Genomic DNA, 22,117 nt, shown 5'->3' on the forward strand with positions numbered 1-22,117 from the left:
GTGTTAGCTTCGGAAGCGATATCACCGTATGCCACCACAGGTCGTGCCCTTAGTCAGCCCGATCAGGAGCAAGGATCGAAGCCGAGGAGATCGGGGTCAGAAACCTTCGTCGACATAGATAGACGCGGAAGTACCAACTTTTTTTTTATAGGCTTGCCTATATGGTATACGAGCTTCTTCCGTTGGAGTAGCAAAAAGGTAACCAACGAGTTGCCAGTTTTCTTAACTGGGTTTACGTTGGAGCATACGCAGTCCAGTAAACAAGTGCAGCAGCAAAAGACAAGGCCCAGCCTTATCTGAGCCTGAAATTATAATATTTTACGGGCGTCCACTCACCAGCCCAATAAACGCAACGACCCAGCACCGAGTCGTCGTTCTCGCTCGCTCACACGGTTGCGAATGGCGAATGCGCGGTTGACTGGCCCCTTCTGCTTCGTATATCCATCCACTTCCACACTCTCCCTGCCCCTCTCGCTCGCGGCCGCGTCGCCGGCAGATATGCTAATCTCTCCGGGGCTCGCTGCACCGCCACCGTCTCAACCGTCCCATTACCTCACCGCAGCCGGCCTCGGCGGCCGCGGCCTAGGCAGCGCCATCCAACCGACCGCCACCACGTCGACGACTCTCCACTACCGTTCTCGTAGCCGCCCGCTACTCCACTCAGCGCCTGCTGACGCCGCTGCTATCACACGTAACGCCCCGGCGAGAGACACTGGGTGCCGCCTCGACCGCGACGACCTCCGCAGAATCTGCAAAGAACCCGACCTGGAGGGCGCAGTTAACCTGCTCGACGAAATGCTCCAGCAGAGAGGCCGCACCGGCGCGTCGGGCCAACTTGCGCCGGAAGAGCAGGCCGCGGTCCTCCAATGCTACACCGACCCGCTCTCCCTGGCCTCTCTCAGACGAGGCCACCGCCTGCTCTCCAAATCGATGTCCCAGTCCCAGCATTCCGGGATCGCCACACCCATCCTGCTCCGTCTCGCCGCGCTGTACTGCAAGCTCGGCGCCCCCGGCGACGCGCACCGCGTCCTCGAGAGACCGCCACGGCCTCCGCTGCCACCGGTCAATGACGACGGGGCGCAGGCGAAGCGCAAGGAAGCCTACGAGAAGGTGCGGGAGCTGCACGAGGAGATACGGGCGGTCGGGTACGTCCCGGACACCCGCTTCGTGCTGCACGACATCGACGAGGGCGCCAAGGAGCGCGCGCTCATGTACCACAGCGAGCGCCTGGCCATCGCGTTCGGGCTGGTGAGCACGCCGCCTGGCACGCCGCTGCGGGTCATGAAGAACCTCCGCATCTGCGGGGACTGCCACAACGCCGTCAAGCTCATCGCCAAGGTGACTGGCCGCGAGATCATCGTCAGGGACAACAAGCGGTTCCACCATTTCAAGGACGGCGCCTGCTCCTGCGGGGATTACTGGTGAGGCATCTTCAGTTTTCGCCAAAACTGCCATTGTTGACATCAGTTCCTGTCTTTAGTATAGTTCAGTGTCTCGAGCCTTCTGTAAATTTTAGCAAAGGCTTGCATGGCCTTGTGTAAGAGAACAGTGATGCACTTTGTTTAGCCAACATGTGACCTGATGCAGTAGCCAACAAGATGATATTGGACAAGTGTACACCTGCTACAACGAAATCTGATTGATCAAACATGGTGAAGCTCACAATTCTCTGCCTAGGAAAACCCCTCATATTTTCACAAATCGAAGTAAAGAATCAAGAGAACAAAACAGGGAAGTTGAAAGCTATCATGTGCAGTGGGGAGGAGGGAGGTATCAGGGGCTCTGCTCAACCCGTGCCCGGCGTGGCCGCGCCACCACAGACCGCGGCTGCGACTGGCAGACCTGTACCGGAAACTTGCATCCAAACCTCTTCGTCACCATTGAACCCCACCTGCCCTCTGCAGCCGGCTCCGCTCCTCTATCCCCAGCAGCGCCGCCTCGGCGGTCTATCTTCTGGATGGCCTTCCTCATGGTCGTGCACTCGCGCTCGAGCTCCTGCACCCGGTTCCGCATGCTGTCCATGTCCAGCCTGAGCATTTGGTTTCCCCTCGTCGCCACCCGCCATGTTCGACCACCATCGCTATCTCCTTCCTCGCCTGGGCCTCCTGCACCACCTTCATTTGCAACAATCGTCCGTGCTATGGCCCGACGCAACTGGAGCTGCTCGAAGAAGAGCACCTGAACTACTGTCCGAAGCGGCAGCCGCTCGTTTTGTGCCGCGTGGGTGCACGCCTCTAGCGTCAGCTTGCGGCCATCTACAACGCCGCTCACCTTCTCCTTTTCGTCTTCTCTTAATGCTGGATGAGCCTGCACAAAGAACGGCTACTTCTGAGCACCGGCATTGGGCAGCAAAGATCGAGACGACATTCAAAATGTGTTCCTTTACCTTGATATAGATGTCGACGGCACGGTAAAGGCCATCGTCGTAGACACGGGCGCTGTCCGGCAATGCCCAGGCGAGGTCGCAGAACTTGTCCGTCTTCAGGTTGGCATCCGTCGCGATCTCCCCCAAGTAGGCGTCCATCAGCCTGCCCACGGCCAGCATTGCTCGTCTGCTCGCCTCTCTGCCCGGCGTCTCTGCCTCGCTGCCCTCCTCGTCGACATCGTGGTCACCTCGGCCTTCCAGGAAGTACCGCACAATGCGCTCGACACAGTCCACGTCGTAGAGCGTCTCCACAAGGTACGAGTAGCTGGGGATGAGCAGGTCGTCGACGGCCGCGTCAGGTAACCTGGAGGCTGTGCGGTGCTCCAGCATGTCACGGGAAGCCTCTGATGCCTGGAGAATGTTTGCCGTGCGCAAGAGGCCGAAAAGGACCCGTGCGGTGGTGGCGCCCACTGCCGTGCCGGTGTGGGCAGTGCTCTTGATGGTCTCCTCGGGGAGGTTGGCAATGACGGTCTCGAGCAGCGCCTTCTGGTCACCATTCGCTGCCAGTGGAGCGGCGGCGGCTGCGGTAGCCGCGGCGCCACCGCCGGCATGTCGGTCGGAGCGCGACAGCCCGGGGATGGAGCGCTTGGCGTAGGTAATGAGAGCCCCCTCGATGACCTCAGGGCCAACGCCCTTGTCCTTCATGGCGGCAATGACGCGAGTGAACGTCACCAAGGACAAGCCGGCCAGGTCGTCGAGCAGCGTGGACGTGGCCGCGGCGCCAGCACTGTTCTTCCGGCGCGGACGGTCGCCGCCGCCTCCGGCCGCGTCGGCGACGGGCCAGCCGAAGAGCGCGGTGGGCGCGGACGCGGCGGCCTTGGCCGCTACGGCGTCCACGCAGCGGGCGACGAGGCCGAGGTCGTCGGCGAGCGGGAGCAGGCCCTCGCAGGACTTAAGCGCGCGGACGGCGTCCCTGGGGTTCCGCAGGACTGTGTGCGAGATGAAGCGGTCGGCGCGCGAGACGAGGTTGTCCTCGCAGTGGTCGTCGGACATGTCCAGGCGCTCGGCGGCGCAGCGCAGCGGGGCCGCGGTGGCCGGCGTGAGGTCGAGCTTGACGCCGTAGCAGAACTTGGCGGCGAGCTCGAACGCCTCGGCGCCGCCGGGGAAGTCGGGCAGGCGGATGCGGTGCGCGTCGGCCTCCTCGTCCGCCTCCAGCACCACTTCCTCCTCTCTGATCTCGTCCCCTGTGTCCTCCTCGTCGTGGTCCTCTCCTCCATCCGCTTGCTTGACCAGGCTCGATTCCCTGTTGGTGATGAGGTCATGAATCTTCTTGCTCTTGGACATTAGCGGGAACTGCAAGGAAAGAATCGACTTTAGCTGTAGCTCCTTTCAAGATCAAGAATGGCGTGTTAAATTCCATGCTCGAGACAGAGATTCGCGCAAGATCGGCAAGCAAACAGAGACCAAGACGACAGAAATGTGCACGCATCAGAAACTCCAGGTACTGTTTACCAGAGGAATGGGGAAAAGTTTGGAGAGTTGGTAGAGTGGAGACAAGATTGAGCAGCCGACCTTGTGGAGATGGAATGTCATGTCGCCCACCTCGATCACGACGTCGCTGGGCAATCCCGTGGTGCAGAACCTGATGACGAACAACACTAGAGATCATCACGGGAACAGAGAATCGCCCGCATAGACCGGCGGAAGAGACAAGGATCAGTCGCTCACCATGCTTGGCCTTTGGGGCTGGGCTGCTGCTCCTCCGCCGGAGCCATCTCCCTCTTGCCCTTGGTCTTCCTGCTCCCCTGCATCGCAACGATCTTCGCAGACACGACGGAATGGAGAGAGATTCTTCGACGGACTCTCTCTGCTACGGCATTTCCAGAGTGACGGATGCTGGTGGAGCGATGGGAATCAGAGGAATAGGGGCGGGGAGCTCGCTCGCCCTCAATAATGGTGCGCTATTCCAGTGTTCGTATTAGGTGTAGAGTTAAATGATTCCAAATGGTAGCACGGAGAGAGAGAGAGAGACAAGATGGGCGTTTTGGTTTTCTTTGAACCTGTGCTTGCCTCAAAAGCACGTATCCTCCATTAGCCTACCGCCATTTGTTTAATCGACCCGTACTCGCTTTCTCGTTAACTAGTGTTTTGGCAACCTCTCTCCGCAAGACTGCCGTCCACTCTAATGACAGAAGTATTTTTCTTGTTTGGTTAGTAGTTCAAAATCGGCCACAGCAAGAGTGAAATTCAAGTAGAGTAGTGAGCCGTTCACGTGTTTGGTACACTTTGAGCTGGCTCTTCCAACAACCTCACATATAACTTGTACTACTACTGTATTCATTTCCACTTTTCCTTGGAATATTGTATTACATCAGCTTCCAAATACAAGCTTATAAAAAATTAAACCAACCTTCAAAAAGACTTATATCTCGCAACCAAAAAACCGTCATTTCGAAGCTGAACGGATGGGCTCTTCAACAGTTAGACAGGAAACAAGATAACTCATCCTAAGTTCCTCATTTGTAAACTTAGCCCCAGATAAGATCCAGACAGCGATCACGCGAGGCCAAAAGCGGCATTAGTTTAACCCAACTGTCCGCGAGCATGGTTAACGAAGTGCTCACAACGAGAAGAATGAAGGAATCTGGCGGCACGAGACCAGGTAAAGACTGTTCTTTTCCCTGAAACCAACATTAGCATTCCATAGAATATGATCAACTGATCCACGGGCCATCTCTCTTTGTCAGGTGAAGACCAGGACCAAGAACAGCAAGCGCTCTGAATTTGAACTCTGAATTCGCGCTGCTGCCTTGATGGAAGAAAATTTCGAAACCATGGATGGATGGACATCGTCTGCTGACCTGACTGACTGTGATAATAAATGGGGAGGCGTGATCCGGCCATGAATGCTGGAGGTGCTGGTGCATCGCCATTTATTGTGTTGTGGGTATAGAGAGAGTGATGTAGGTTTACGGTGGTAGATAGATCACGACGACAACCGCCCCAGGTACTCTGCTCCCTCGCCGCCTGGAAAAGAGAGGCTTCTGCATGTGTGACTGGTCATGAGCACTCGTGCCGGTGGGGGGCCGTGCCAGTGGACGTGCCTGCGATCGGAGCTGGTCACCTGGCAGTGTGCCATGACATGAATTGGACCTGGCCATTCACCTGCCAGTGTGGAATGGTATGGCAACGAGGACGTATAAAAGGCACAAAGCAATCACAACCTTAACCTGGCTCATGTACTAGTGCTCCAGAATCGTGGAGGCTTGTCATGACCCACGACACGAGTCATCGGGCTATAGGGGATTTGTGTGTTCACTTTTGGCTGGCTTATGGGCAGATTTGGGCATGGCTGATTTGTCTCTGGATTTTCAGTGTAAAAAACAATAGTGTAGTCCTAGAGCTATCTTGTGTGAGTTGTGGCTGGTCAGGTTACAGAAACCCAGGGAATCCATCCAGTGCCCCAATGAGATGCGAAAGCAGGCGAGTGGCTATGGGCAAGCTTGCTTCAACTTTTCTGAAAGCGTTGGAGTCTTGGAGCACGAGAAAAAGGCTATGGTCAAGGGCAACTTGAGTGCTTTTTTGTTTTTCACTTTGGAGGTTTTCGATGGCTTCAGCTAGTCCCAGCTGAAGTCGCGCGTTCGATCGCCTTGAGAGTCAGGCGATCGATGTTTAGACTGCCGCTGTGTGAGTGCTGTTATCCCCATCATCGAACTTACAGCCCACAATCTGTTGTTGGTACTGCTCCGGTGTTCCTTTTGTTCATACCTCCTCCAAGCTCTGATCACACCTCTGAGGTATATACATGATCAATCCGAATAGCGAAATGAATGAGTAGATGGACGATCAGTGAGAGCGTGCCACGTTCAGCACAGTAACATTTTGAGGATATCCATGCGGATGCTGGCGATCTTGGCAGTGCAGGGCATGGGGCTACGGGAGTATGCATGCGGTGGTGGCAAGCAACCAGTGGTGTGTCTCAGCTTTGTTCAAACCTTTTAAGGAACCAACGGCAAGGGTCGTCTCATCATGCGGTCCTAGCAACCTTTTACCGAGCCTTTCGTGTGTCGATCCATCGTCTTTCTGTGATCTTCATGCAATGAGTGTGCATGCTATGGCAAGTTGACAACCGGGGTGACGCCATTTTGCATCCATTCAGGATTTCACGAGGAGAAAGTGTTGTGCAAATATTAACCCCTCGATTTTCTTTTGAGGTGGGGCAAACTTTATAAAATGATGAAAAACTTAAATAGCCTCGAGACATTAATGTTATATATGACTCTAAGACAGTCACCTTGAAAAATAGAAATAGAAAAATATTTAAATATAAGTAGAACCTAAACATAGAGTAAAAATAAATTAGCTTTATTGGCATATATAAGTTCTAGGCAATGACAACACTCTACCTCCTTTTGAAAATCTCTAGTAGTTATATTGACTTCCGAAATTCTCTTGCTTGATGTAGCTTGGCATCATTTCATCAAGAAGCCATCGTGGACATGATGTTACGCGACTCAGACTTGCTGACCTTGCTCGCCGAGAAAGTCCTTTCAATTGTTATCATTGTGACGGGTAAAATCAATGTTGCAACTCACCGTTAGCATGGATTACGAAGAAAATCTAACAGTTTGGACGCACTTTTTATAGTTGTATCCTTATTTATAACTAAATTTTTCTCATTTGCAACTCAACTAGCAACTGAAAAAAAATCTCACGTACAACCCACTTTACAACTCAAATGCATGAATCATGATGCAAATCTAACATTACAAGAGTCTCGAGTGGCCTCTTTGAGTTGAACAAGGGTGCTACTCTTTCATCCTTTGCCTCTTTGGGTTCACCTGTGGCCGAACAGTAGGGTGTCAGTGCATCTCTGAACTATTTTTATGCAGACGAAGTTGGGCAGGGTCGCAGGGACAAAATATATTTCGGCAGGAATAGGAAGTCACGGCAAGAGTGCCGAGCAAAGGACAAGGTAGCGTTGCTTAAACAAAAACATACTATGTGCTACAGTACATTCCCTCTCCGCGTCTATTAGATCACATGCATGGTGGTACACGACAATTAGCCCGGCGTGTTGGCTGTATCTGCTGGAAACCAGCATCATGTAGACGTATGTGCCAAGATCTAGCAATGTTCCCTCTCGATAACAGCGCATAATTCCCCCGATTAAACAAACAATACAACAGCATATCATCGCTCGTTCCTCAGGGTCCGGACGGCCTGAAGCTGATGATGGTGCGTGGGGGAGTCCATTAATCGGGGACAAAGCGAAGGGGAAGAAGGCCAGGGTGTCCTTGTCATGTCACGTACGCGCGCGATCACGCATGCATGCAATGGGCAGGGCCATCTCGGCAAGCGACAGAATGATCGAGTGTGGTGTGTGATCGCGACGCACGTACCGTCGTCGCCAATCAGTCGCCGGCCGCCGGGGGCCCAAATTTGACCCCGGCGTTTTGAGTCTGAGAAATGCACCACATGGCCAAGGAGCAAGGAATGTTTTTTTTCCGGAAAGGCAAGGGCAATCTCGAGCTGCCCGATGAAAATAGATCGAGATAATTTTGTATTATTAACAGGGTTTCTCCCAATTTCCATTAAAGAAATCAAAGTACTTTGCTACAAAACCTCCCCAACACAACGCCAGCAGAACCATCAGGTTTAAGTTTAGAAAGACACAGAACTAAACCTATGGACTATAACCAGAAAAAATCTGGGACACACAAAGGAAAACGTCCAGAACATGAGAAAACCTCAAGAACTAACACACACTTCACATCCAAGTGACTCCAGATCACCCAGTAGCAGCCCAAGATATTTTTCATCACCTTCCCAGCAGCATCAGTAATGTCTCCCACAAAATTAACTCAGCTGATCTAGAACATGCCTCCACTTGAAGAGCTTCAACCATTTTTTCTTCTACATGGTCAGCCTGGGAGTCCATGAAGCCCAGCTCCCTTTCACGTTGAACACTTCAGTTGCGACTCGCTCCACCAGCTTTGCGAGCCAACGTAGACGATCCCTTGCGGTGTCCTTCACCTGCAAAGAGCTCCAAAAATTAATCCAATAGCAAATTTTAAACATCATAGAGATTGGATCATCAGGCCATTTCTTTTCGAAACATGCAAGATTCCGTGTCTTACATATTCCCCATAATACCGCTGCAATGACCACTGCCGCAAGCTTCATGTTCCAACCCTTCAAACCTTTCAACCAAACATTCACACAACTCTGAATGTTTGTAAAAGGACGGTTAAAACCAATAGTAACACTAATCACATTCCAAATGTATCTGGCTAATGGACAAGAAAAGAAGAGGTGATCAATCGACTCGTTGCTCCCACAGAACAAGCAACTTTTCGAGCATGATCCCCCCCCCTATGCAATACAACATCTCTTGTTAAGATGCTTCCTTTGAGCACCAACCATAGATTTTTTTCACTCACATGGGTATCTTAATCTTCCACATAAACCTATAAGGCACCACACCATAGTTTTGTAACGCCTCATACAAGGATTTGACAATGAAAATCCCTGATTCAGACAACTTCCACCAGAGTTTGTCATGGTCATCGGATAGGATCACACCATCGCAAACTTTACAAAGTTCAATCCATTGGTCTTTCCTTTGCCCTACAATTTCTCTCTTGAACCTGAGATTTCTGATCCCAATAGATAAAGCTTTGTTCACAGTGATATCATGTTCAAGAGAAATTGAGTACAATCTTGGAAAAACTAGCGAGGGAGGTTGATCATTGAGCCAATGATCCTCCCAAAACCATGTTTTGACCCCATCTCCAACCACAATTTTACAACACGGCCAACATATTTTTTTTGCCTCCGTCAAACCTTGCCAATAGTGAGAGTCTCCCGGTTTGACCTCAACTTGACCAAGAGTTTTCGATGAGAGGTATTTCTTCCTAAGAATTTGTTGCACATGCCATCTTCATTGAAAAGTTTCCAAAGCCATTTAGATAGCAGAGAAATGTTCATTAAGTCTAGGTTTAGAATTCCAAGACCACCTTGACTTTTTGGAAGACAAACAGTGTCCCAATTTATAAGGTGATACTTTTTCTTGTTTTTTTCCTCTTCCCAAAGAAACCTTGATCTATGTTTATCCATTCTTGTCTTGGGGCCTTTGGCCACTCTATAGAAGGATAACATGTATAAAGGAATACTAGATAATGAAGAATTAATTAAATTTACTTTCCCACCCATCGCTAACCATTTACCTTGCCAACAACCCAACTTCCCCTCTATTTTGTTTTCTGCTGGTTTCCATTCACTACTCTTGATTCTTTTCTCGTCAATGGGCACTCCTAAATATTTCCTAGGAAGTATGCCACTTTTACAAGTGAAAATCTCTTCAAAGAGACATTTCCTCTCTATAGACTCCCCTAGGCAGAAAAATTCGCTTTTATGGAAGTTAATTGTCAGGCCTGTCAATTGTTCAAACAGACATAGCAAAATATTTAGGTTTCTGGCTTGGCTTCAATCATCTTGCGATAACAATATAGTATCATCTGCATACTGTAGGATAGCTATACCGTTGGTGGCAAAGTTGGTACATAAACCAGTCAATAAACCTGCATTTTGTGCTCTTTCTATAAGAATAGACAAGACATCCGCTGTTGTATCAAAGAGTAAAGGCGAAAGCTGGTCACCTGCCTCAACCCTTGAAAGGTATTGAAATAAGGCCCAACCTCATCATTTACCTTGATCGCAACTTTCCCTGTAGTAACTATTTTCATTATGCAGTCATTAAAAATATGGGGAAATCCTTTCAGTTCTAGAACTTTGAGAAGGAAATGCCATTTGACTTTGTCAAAGGCTTTCTCATAGTCTATTTTGAAAAGGATCCCTGATGATTTTGTTATATGCATCTCATGTAGAACTTCATGGAGCACTGCTACTCCTTCCATAATGTGCCTCCCTTTAATGAAAGCGGTTTGAGAAGCATTGACAACAAAACTCACCACATGAATAAATTTGTTAACCAAAATTTTGGAGAAAATTTTGAACAACACATTTAACAAGCAGATGGGTCAGTACTTTTGAATTTTGTCCGCGTCTTTCCCTTTTGGTATAAGTGAGATCTCCCCATAATTAATTCTTGAGATGCCCAAATTATTCTCATAAAAATCTTCTACCAGTTGGAACAAATCATTTTTGATCAAGTCCTAATTTTCCTGATAGAATTCAGCGTTGAAACCGTTCGGACCTGCAGCTTTGTTCTTTGCCATACAACCAATTGCATTTTTCAATTCCTCCATACTAGAACGTTTAGATAAGAAATGTTGATGTTCCCCAGTTAGCTTATAAAAACCCTCTGGAGTCATGCTCACATCTGAGTGAGGGTGCTGTCCAAAAAGGTTTTTATAAAATTGAGTTATGTATTCCCTAGATTTGCTTGCACTTCAATTACCCCTTCTTCCTGGAAAAGCCTCACAATTGTAGTTTTTCTTTTCCTACCATTTGCTTTAGCATGATAGTATTTAGTATTATTATCCCCATCATGAAGTTCATTTTCCTTTGATCTTTGAATCCATTTAATTTCCTCTTCCCTCATAATTCCCCTCAGGTGTTGTTGTAAATGTATTTTCTCCTGCCTTTCCAGTATAGACAACGGGCTAGATTCCTCCAACATATCCAGCTTGTCTATCTTTTTTAGCAGGGTTTTTCCTGTCTTTTTTGTATTTTCCTTCAATATTTATATTCCAACCTTTGAGCACATTTCTTAACTTAGTAATTTTTTTTGTGTCAAATGCTAAGGTTGGAACTACCATTATATGTCTCATTCCAAACAGAGTTGATCACAGTAGGAAGCTCTGGCCTCTCGAACCAACAATTTTCAAATCTGAATTTTTGTTGGGTTCGGGGCTTCTCACCAGTAGTGATCAATAGAGAAGTATGATCCGACAGTTCTCTCAACATGCATCGAGATAAATATATTGAGATTGTTCGGTTTGATTCGCGAGAACATGTGGAGGGCAAATCTTCAGCCCACCAGCCTGATGTAAGTGGACTGGCATGAATACAACGCGGTTTGCGTGCGTGTATGCCTCTTGTCACCTCGGGACTGCCTCACGGCTGGTCAGCGGCCACTTCGCTTCCCTTCATGCATGCGTTGGTCGGCATCATCAATGGCATTAGAAGTGGTCGTGCCCCCTCCTTTTGAAGAGCAGCGACGCCGCCCTGCCATTGCCCACAACACGCCCCACCATTACCACCTTCTGCTCGGCGACAACGACTTTTACTACGGCCATCCCCAGGTGCCGGACGTGAAGATGGAGGACAAGGAGGAGCTGCCAGCGCCCGAGTACAATAACATGTAGGGATTCGTTGCATAGAAAACAAAAATTTTCCTACCGCGAGAACGCAATCCAAGCCAAGATGCAATCTAGAAGATGGGAGCAACGAGGGGATGATCGAGACTCACCCTTGAAGATTTCCAAAGCCTATAAGAGTAGGCTCTTATTGCTGCGGTAGACGATCACTTGCCGCTTGCAAAAGCGCGTAGAAGATCTTGATCACGGTGCCACGATCGGGCAGCACCTCCGTACTCGGTCACACGTTCGGTGTTGATGAAGACGACGTCCTTCTCCCCGTTCCAGCGGGCAGAGGAAGTAGTAGCTCCTCTTGAATCTGGCAGCATGACGGCATGGTGTCGGTGGTGGTGGAGAAACCCGGCGGAGCTTCGCTAAGCGTGCGGGATGTGGTGGAGGAGAGAGGGCCGCTAGGGTTTGGGAGAGGGGGGCGCCGGCCACTAGGGGGTGCGGCCACCTTGTGGTCTTAGGTTGGCCGGCCCCCTACCCTTGGCCCTCATTATATAGGTGGAACACCCAAGAGTTGGTCTACAAGTCTTCGAATAAGACCCCAAACCAAAACCTTCCATATCACATGAAACCTACCCAAGCTAGGACTCCCACTAGAGGTGGGATTCCCACCTTCCCTTGGGAGGGGGTGGCCGGCCACCACAGGTGGAGTCCACCTGGGACTCCACCCCCTAGGGTTGGCTGGCCATGGTGGTGGAGTCCCTTCGGGACTCCGCCTTCCAAAGTGACTTTCTTCCGGAATATTCTAGAACCTTCTAGCACCTTCCATAAATGCACCGGATCATTTTCAAACTCATAAAATGACTTCCTATATATGAATCTTATTCTCCGGACCATTCTGGAACTCCTCGTGATGTCCGGGATCTCATCCGGGACTTCGAACAAATCTTTGAACTCCATTCCATATTCAAGTTCTACCATTTCAACATCAAACCTTAAGTGTGTCACCCTACGGTTCGTGAACTATGCGGACATGGTTGAGTACTCTCTCCGACCAATAACCAATAGCGGGATCTGGAGATCCATAATGGCTCCCACATATTCAACGATGACTTTAGTGATCGAATGAACCATTCACATACGATACCAATTCCCTTTGTCACGCGATATTTTACTTGTCCGAGGTTTGATCATCGGTATCACTCTATACCTTGTTCAACCTCGTCTCCTGACAAGTACTCTTTACTCGTACCGTGGTATGTGGTCTTTTATGAACTTATTCATATGCTTGCAAGACATTAGACGACATTCCACCGAGAGGGCCCAGAGTATATCTATCCGTCATCGGGATGGACAAATCCCACTGTTGATCCATATGCCTCAACTCATACTTTCCGGATACTTAATCCCACCTTTATAACCACCCATTTACGCAGTGGCGTTTGATGTAATCAAAGTACCTTTCCGGTATAAGTGATTTACATGATCTCATGGTCATAAGGACTAGGTAACTATGTATCGAAAGCTTATAGCAAATAACTTAATGACGTGATCTTTATGCTACGCTTAATTGGGTGTGTCCATTACATCATTCATATAATGACATAACCTTGTTATTAATAACATCCAATGTTCATGATCACGAAACTATGATCATCTATTAATCAACAAGCTAGTTATACAAGAGGCTTACTAGGGACTCCTTGTTGTTCACATAACACACATGTATCAATGTTTCGGTTAATACAATTATAGCATGGTATGTAAACATTATCATAAACACAAAGATATATTATAATAACCATTTTATTATTGCCTCTTGGGCATATCTCCAACAGTCTCCCACTTGCACTAGAGTCAATAATCTAGTTTACATTTGTAGAGATATAACACCTTGGCCTTCCGGTGCTTTATCATGTTTTGCTCACGGGAGAGGTTTTAGTCAACGGACCTGACATGCTCAGAACCATATGTATTTTGTAATTCATTTGCGTCTCAACGCATTACTCATTTCCAAATGATACGGCATTAAATATGTTTGGTCTTCTGGTGGAACCTTAATTCCGCGGTCTGAAATATGTCACTAATATTGTCACACACAATATAGCTTCAAAGTTCTGACTCTGTCGGAACTACACCAAGTTCTCAAAGAACCTCTTGACTTTAACATCCTTTGTCATTGTCAAAACAATGACATACTCTGCCTTATTTTGTAGAATCCGTCACAATATTTAGAACTTTTCTAAATCTAGCATAGACAACTTCTATCTCATTGTGCTACCTTTTAAAACAATACTTAGCCTAATTGAGATTGAAATTTATTTTTATATGCGACCAAACTAATATCGGTGCAACACATTACATCAATTTGTTTGTCATTACACCATATAAAAAAATATATATATCCTTGGATCTTCTAAAGTACTCAAGGATATTCCTACTGTTTGTCCAATAATCATCGCATGAATTATTCTGGTATATGCTCCTAACTCTTTAGAGCACAGGACATCTGATTTTGTACATATTCTTCGTGATCTAAAATCACTCATGTGTTTTTACTCATTGAGTGTCAAATACACTCAAGTCTTGTTAAACCTTCACATGAAAAGAACACCTTCTTAATATTTCTATATTGAACTACTTCAATATCCATTCTATGTACTTTGACTTAAACTTATTTATGTATTCCAATCTATCTTCATAGATCTTGACACTAAATATGTTTTAGTCCATATTCTTTCATTGAAGTTAATTTCTCAATGAAACCTTTTAATCAAGTATATAATTACATCATTTATAACCAACTATATGTCATCTACATAAAGTATTATAAATATGTCTCAGCGCTCCCACTTAATTTCTTGCAAATGCAAGCCTCTTCATCGTTTCTGATGAAATAAAAAACTCTTTGATTATTTCATCTGGTGAAGATTCCAACTCCGCGATACTTACTTCATCTAATTGAAGTTCGTATACCTATCTAGTATTCCATGAACTAGCAAAACTCTTGGTTGTATCTTGTATACACCTTTAATACAAACTTCTGTTAAGTAGTGTATTTTGCCATCCTACTAGCATATCTCATAAAAGAAATATGTAGTGATTACTAGAATAATCCACATAGACTATAAGCATTGCTACGGAAGATCTAATCTTATCGTAGTCAACTCTTTGAACTTTTGTCGTAAACAACTTTTCGACAAGTTGAGCTTCTTCAAGGATACTTCATCCAAGTCCATCTATTTCATAGATCCATTTACTTTCAAAAAGTATTCATCTATCATGGATTTCATGGCGCATGGCCATTTTAACGGAGTCAGGGCCCATCATAACTTCTTTGTTTGTAGCTGGTTTATCATTGTTCAAAATCAATCCTTTGTCCACAAATCATTTATTTGATCACAAAGTAAACCATATCTACAAGGTTCAATATGTACTTCGATCTCCATGGCTAAAACACTTTGTAGTCATGGGAGCCATGATCATCGTGGCCGCTTCCGGAACCGATTCCGATGCTGCGCTACTCTGATCATTATGCTCAGGTTCATAAACCTTATCAAGTTCTATTGTCCTCCCACTCAAATACTTCGCTAGAAACAATTTCTTGAAAATAAGAAACATTGACAAACACTTTTGTCTTTGTCTACATAGTGGGAAGAATTTCCAATCAATTCTCTGGGATAACCAACAAAGACATTCATCCGATTTTGGTTGTAAACTTATTTACTTATGCTATGCATACCAAAATTTAAGAAAGGACTATTAGGGTTCATACCCATGCCATAACTCGTATGGTGTCATTTCAACGGATCATGATGATGCTCTATTTAGTGTAAAAGCGGTAGTCACTAAAGCATAATCCACAAAAATATAATGGCATCAATATTTTATCTCATCATTGATCCAACAAGGTTTGGATACATCTCTTGGATACTTCATCATCACTATGATACTCCAAGAAACGTGAGTTGTAGAACAATTTCATAACTCTCTTAGATGTTCGCTAAAACTCGTAATTCAAATATTTCTACCATGATCCAATCATAGATATTTGACTTTTCTATTACGATGATTTCCACTTCATGCTGAAATTTATTTGAATCCATTCAAATGTTTCAAACTTCTTCCTTATCGAATATATCCACATATACTCAATTCATTGTTGGAAGTTTTCATGAAGTAGAAGAATCTCCCGCACACAACTAGGCCCAGTGAACCACATATATCATCATGTATGTTTTCACTAAGTTAGTTGCCTGTTCAACACTTGGCCTATGAACGGTATTTTAGTCATTTTCTTTAGAAAAGATTTGCAAGCGCCAAACGATTCAAAAATCAAATGACTCCAATAATCCATTTGCATGGAGTTTCTTCATGCGTTCCTTTCCAACATGACCTAAATGGCGGTTCCATAAATAAGTGGAATTCAAATCATTTGCCTTACGGCATTTTAGTGTCAGTGTTATGTATGTGTGTTTCACCATTAAAATTTATAATAACTTATCCATCGTACATGGAGTAATGTCATAATTTGAACAACTCATTGTTTTTATTTGACAAGAGCAAAATAACAATTATTAAGTTCTTTATTATAAATTCTAAGGGCTAGATAGAATGCCAACGATGAACATAATAACACTTTATTTTTGTTCCAGACGTGCATTCCTATCATATTCCTTGTCAGTCACTTAGGCCATTGTATTCTTGTATTGCGTTGTTTTGTATGACACTTCATACCAACCAATATGGTACAAATACCCAAGAATTTCATTGTGTGACCTAACTAGGAATATAACCATAACATGTATATCATTTATATACACCTGAGCTAGACATTCTAGTCTTTTCTTTCTTTCTGCCAATAATCTTTTGTAGTTTCTCTTTTAGCTTTCCTCATTATTCTGAAAAACACATCAACTTCAATAACTTCTCGGTTTGTTGGTCAAATACCAATAAACTTGAGGTTCTTCCTTTGAAGTTGATCATCATATGACAAGTGTTCCGGATTTCACTATTAGTAACTTTGTAATATGATGAACAATTTCACTCATAATTTTATCCATTATATCATGACGACTTTCCGAGACCATGTTTGTACATGCTAGGCTCGTAAAGTTTAACCTCAGTATTCGCATGTGCAAATCTAGCTTGCACCCGTTGTATGCACACGTAGAATCTATAACACCCGATCATCACGTGATGCGACGAGTCTTAGCAACGGTGCATACTAAGGACGATTACTTCATGGATATGCGAATATTGTTAGTGCCCCAATAGTTGGAGGATTGAGACGCCTTGCGTCTTCAACCTTCGTACATTCCCATAAAACTTATGAGTTTATGTAGTCTCACCAAATTATATTCTATCATCTTGCAATAAGGTCTTAGATATCACACATATCTCATACCTTGATTATTTCTGAAAACTAAATTTTCAGCTCCTTACTTTTCAAACAGATTTGAACGGAGACAAGATAACTTTAGGTACTAACTGAAAACATAGCTCTTTGAATCAACAATGTGAGGTTTACTAAAAGTTTGCAACATGACTTAATCAATTCTTGATTCTTAACAATACGGTACCAATCCGTAAAGTTTCTTGTCAGATTTTAATAGTATTTCTATCTCAATTACAAGACTAGCGCATAGTAGTAAACGGATGCCAATACTACAAAATTAATTCAAAATACTACTCAGACTAAGTTTATGATAATTAGTTCATGTTTTAATATAATTACTAATGAACTCCCACTTAATACAACATCCCTCATAGTTGTTAAGTGGTACACGATCCAAATCCACTACACCAAAACCGATCATCACGTGAGATGATGTAGCTTCAATGGTGAACATCAACATGTTGATCATATCATCCATATGACTCATGTTCAACCTTTCGGTTTCCGTTGTCCCGAGGCCATGTCTGTACATGCTAGGCTCGTCAAGCAAACCCAAGTATTCCGCGTGTGCAACATGGCTTACACCCGTTGTATGTGAACGTTGAGTCTATCACATCCGATCATCACGAGATGCTTCGAAACGACGAACTGTACAACGGTGCATACGAGGGGAGAACACTTTATTATCTTGATATTAATGTGAGGGATCATCTTATAATGCTACCGTCGCGATCTAAGCAAAATAAGATGCATAAAAGGATTAACATCACATGCAGTTCATATGTGATATGATATGGCCCTTTTGTCTTTGCGCCTTTGATCTTCATCTCCAAAGCATGGACATGATCTCCATCATCTTCGGGCATGATCTCCATCATCATCGGCGTAGCGTCAAGGTCAATGGCGCCGTCTTCATGGTTGTTCACCTCATGTAGCAACTATTACAACTACTTTGAAATACTACTCAACATGAAATTTAAAGACAACCATAAGGCTCCTGCCGGTTGCCACAATACAATAATGATCATCTCATACACATTCATCATCACATTATGGCCATATCACATCACCAAACCCTGCAAAAACAAGTTAGACGTCTCTAATTTGGTTTGCATATTTTACGTGGTTTAGGGTTTTCGAGAGAGATTTAATCTACCTACGAACATGAACCACAACGGTGATACTAGTGTTGTCAATAGAAGAGTAAATTGAATCTTCACTATAGTAGGAGAGACAGACACCCGCAAAGCCTCTTATGCAATACAAGTTGCATGTCGAACGAGGAACAAGTCTCATGAACGCGGTCATGTAAAGTTAGTCCGAGCCGCTTCATCCCACTATGCCACAAAGATGCAAAGTACTCAAACTAAAGACAACAAGAGCATCAACGCCCACAAAACCATTGTGTTCTACTCGTGCAACCATCTATGCATAGACACGGCTCCGATACCACTGTAGGGATTCGTTGCATAGAAAACAAAAAATTTCCTACCGCGAGAACGCAATCCAAGCCAAGATGCAATCTAGAAGACGGGAGCAACGAGGGGATGATCGAGACTCACCCTTGAAGATTTCCAAAGCCTATAAGAGTAGGCTCTTATTGCTGCGGTAGACGATCACTTGCCGCTTGCAAAAGCGCGTAGAAGATCTTCATCACGGTGCCACGATCGGGCAGCACCTCCGTACTCGGTCACACGTTCGGTGTTGATGAAGACGACGTCCTTCTCCCCGTTCCAGCAGGCAGCGGAAGTAGTAGCTCCTCTTGAATCCGGCAGCACGACGGCGTGGTGTCGGTGGTGGTGGAGAAACCCGGCGGAGCTTCGCTAAGCGTGCGGGATGTGGTGGAGGAGAGAGGGCCGCTAGGGTTTGGGAGAGGGGGGCGCCGGCCACTAGGGGGTGCGGCCACCTTGTGGTCTTAGGTTGGCCGGACCCTACCCTTGGCCCTCATTATATAGGTGGAACACCCAAGAGTTGGTCTACAAGTCTTCGAATAAGACCCCAAACCAAAACCTTCCATATCACATGAAACCTACCCAAGCTAGGACTCCCACTAGAGGTGGGATTCCCACCTTCCCTTGGGAGGGGGTGGCCGGCCACCATAGGTGGAGTCCACCTGGGACTCCACCCCCTAGGGTTGGCCGGCCATGGTGGTGGAGTCCCTTCGGGACTCCGCCTTCCAAAGTGACTTTCTTCCGGAATATTCTAGAACCTTCTAGCACCTTCCATAAATGCACCGGATCATTTTCAAACTCATAAAATGACTTCCTATATATGAATCTTATTCTCCGGACCATTCCGGAACTCCTCGTGATGTCCGGGATCTCATCCGGGACTTCGAACAAATCTTCGAACTCCATTCCATATTCAAGTTCTACCATTTCAACATCAAACCTTAAGTGTGTCACCCTACGGTTCGTGAACTATGCGGACATGGTTGAGTACTCTCTCCGACCAATAACCAATAGCGGGATCTGGAGATCCATAATGGCTCCCACATATTCAACGATGACTTTAGTGATACCATTCACATACGATACCAATTCCCTTTGTCACGCGATATTTTACTTGTCCGAGGTTTGATCATCGGTATCACTCTATACCTTGTTCAACCTCGTCTCCTGACAAGTACTCTTTACTCGTACCGTGGTATGTGGTCTTTTATGAACTTATTCATATGCTTGCAAGACATTAGACGACATTCCACCGAGAGGGCCCAGAGTATATCTATCCGTCATCGGGATGGACAAATCCCACTGTTGATCCATATGCCTCAACTCATACTTTCCGGATACTTAATCCCACCTTTATAACCACCCATTTACGCAGTGGCGTTTGATGTAATCAAAGTACCTTTCCGGTATAAGTGATTTACATGATCTCATGGTCATAAGGACTAGGTAACTATGTATCGAAAGCTTATAGCAAATAACTTAATGACGTGATCTTTATGCTACGCTTAATTGGGTGTGTCCATTACATCATTCATATAATGACATAACCTTGTTATTAATAACATCCAATGTTCATGATCACGAAACTATGATCATCTATTAATCAACAAGCTAGTTATACAAGAGGCTTACTAGGGACTCCTTGTTGTTCACATAACACACATGTATCAATGTTTCGGTTAATACAATTATAGCATGGTATGTAAACATTATCATAAACACAAAGATATATTACTCCCTCTAATCCATTCTATAGTGCCTATAGTTTTTTGGCACGGAAATTAGCGCAAGAGTATTTTGTACACATGACCCCTAGCTGAACGATTTGAGATCAACGTAAAATTTGGGAAATCCATATCTTACTAACTTACCATAACAAATTTGGGACCTGGACGATTTGGGAGCTGAACGGGGAGGGGGTAATTGAAAAAAAGCTAAGCTACAACCTTATATTCTAAAATAAATGCCAAAAATCTATAGGCACTATAGAAAGGAACGGAGGGAGTATAATAACCATTTTATTATTGCCTCTTGGGCATATCTCCAACATAACCAGGTCTGGGTGAGGAGGAAAGGGACGAAACCAACGACTTCATTGGCTCTCTCTCCTAATTGGCGGAGAAGGCCAAGGAAGAGGGCATCGTGGAACTGAAAGGACGAGATGTCGCCTAGAGGGGGGGTGAATAGGCGTTTTAAAAACTCTTACAGATTTGGCTTGTAAGAATACGGAATTAAACTAACATTTATTTAACAAGCACAAATCCTAAATATGCTAGGCTCACCTAAGTGCAACAACAACTAGAGCTAAGCAAGATAGGCACAAGATATATGTAGCACAAGTGATAACAGGATATACGTACTTCAAGCACGATGGCTATCACAAGGAAAGTAAGCTCGGGTATAGAAATAACCGAAGCACATGGAGACGAGGATGTATTCCCGTGTTCCCTTCCTTTGCAAGAAGGTACGTCACGTTTGGAGGGGTGGAGGTCCCACGAAGGATTCCCCAACGCCATGAAGGCTCACCATATTCTCCGAGCCAAACCCACGAAGGATAATGGCCTTTTTCTTATGGTTAGCTTTTCCTCCACTCCGGAGATGGCAAGCTCCAAAACCACTTCACAAGCTCCACGAAGGAGAAGCCCGGGCCTCTTCACAATCTTCCTTGAAGAGATCACCGGAGCACTAACCGCCAAGCCAACTAGGAGGTCTCCCTCCAAGAGTAACAAGCTCACGGTCTCTCACTCGAACTAATCGTGGTGGAGATCTCAACACTATGCAATGATGCAAAGCAAGAACACTAGAGGTGTTCAAATCCTTCACACTCAAATCCCACCAAAGCAACAAATGCTAGGATGAGATTAGAGAGGAAGAACAAAGAGGAAATCAGCAAATGACTCCAAGATCTAGATCCGAAGGGTTCCCCTCACTTAGAGGAGTAATGGATTGGTGGGGATTGTAGATCTAGATCTCCTCTCTTAGATCCCTCAAGAATGAGCAAGAATCATGGGGGGAATCAAGAGAGAGGGCAAGTTCATCAAAGTCAACAATGGAGGAGAGAGAGAGTGAAAGAACTTATCCAGCCAAAGGTGGAAGAAGGCCTATTTATAGTCCAGGGAGAAATATAACCGTTGGGTGAGTTTCAGCTCAGCACAGTCAAGGAGGCCGGTAAACCGGGCCTGGGGCCGGGCCGTCCGGTCAGACCTGGCCAGGGACTGGGCCTTCCAGTCCAAACCGGAGCTGGGATCGGGCCTTGACCGGGGCATGATTTGTCGTGCAGTAATAGCCTCCGGATGTCACCAGCGCACGAGCCGGTTGGCGACGAGCCGTCCGGTCCACAGCCCGATCGGACCGGGCGCATGAGCGGACCAGGCCGATCCAGACCGGGCATGTGACCGGGCCATGACCGGGACCCTTCTGTGTCTTACAGAACATGGCCCCGGCTGGCACCAGTCCAGGGGCCGGTTGGAACCGGGCCATCCGCTGGGACGGCCGGTCACGCCGGGCGAGAAACCGGGCCAGCGGGAAAACATGTTATACAAAAATTGTGATAACTTTTGTGTCCGGACCCCGATTGACATGAAACCAATTTTGTTGGAAAGATAACAATGAATAGAACCCCAACAAAACC

At 45.9% G+C, this 22,117-nt stretch overlaps 2 protein-coding genes across 2 annotated transcripts; one reads left to right on the plus strand and one right to left on the minus strand.

The window, feature by feature from the left end:
- Positions 1 to 363: 363 nt before the first annotated feature.
- On the plus strand, positions 364 to 6,967 carry LOC127292674 (uncharacterized). The gene is made up of 2 exons (XM_051322119.2): positions 364 to 1,421; positions 6,831 to 6,967. The coding sequence occupies exons 1-2, from the start codon at positions 400 to 402 to the stop codon at positions 6,964 to 6,966; spliced, it is 1,158 nt and encodes a 385-aa protein (XP_051178079.2). The 5' UTR covers positions 364 to 399; the 3' UTR covers position 6,967.
- On the minus strand, positions 1,622 to 4,436 carry LOC127292673 (BTB/POZ domain-containing protein At3g50840). Its single transcript, XM_051322118.2, has 4 exons — positions 4,094 to 4,436; positions 3,938 to 4,007; positions 2,387 to 3,718; positions 1,622 to 2,307 (listed from the first exon to the last, which is right to left on the minus strand). The coding sequence occupies exons 1-4, from the start codon at positions 4,174 to 4,176 to the stop codon at positions 1,774 to 1,776; spliced, it is 2,019 nt and encodes a 672-aa protein (XP_051178078.1). The 5' UTR covers positions 4,177 to 4,436; the 3' UTR covers positions 1,622 to 1,773.
- Positions 6,968 to 22,117: the final 15,150 nt, after the last annotated feature.

This window comes from Lolium perenne, chromosome 4, assembly GCF_019359855.2.
Source record: "Lolium perenne isolate Kyuss_39 chromosome 4, Kyuss_2.0, whole genome shotgun sequence".
Taxonomy (NCBI): Eukaryota; Viridiplantae; Streptophyta; class Magnoliopsida; order Poales; family Poaceae; genus Lolium; species Lolium perenne.

Coding starts and splice junctions, on each gene's coding strand:
- LOC127292674 (XM_051322119.2), top strand. CDS start 400: ATGGCGAATGCGCGGTTGACTGGCCCCTTCTGCTTCGTATATCCATCC. Junction 1,422..6,830: donor TGCTCCTGCGGGGATTACTG/GTGAGGCATCTT, acceptor TGCTTGATGTAG/CTTGGCATCATTTCATCAAG.
- LOC127292673 (XM_051322118.2), bottom strand. CDS start 4,176: ATGCAGGGGAGCAGGAAGACCAAGGGCAAGAGGGAGATGGCTCCGGCG. Junction 3,719..3,937: donor TGACATTCCATCTCCACAAG/GTCGGCTGCTCA, acceptor CTTTCCTTGCAG/TTCCCGCTAATGTCCAAGAG. Junction 2,308..2,386: donor CCGTCGACATCTATATCAAG/GTAAAGGAACAC, acceptor TTCTTTGTGCAG/GCTCATCCAGCATTAAGAGA.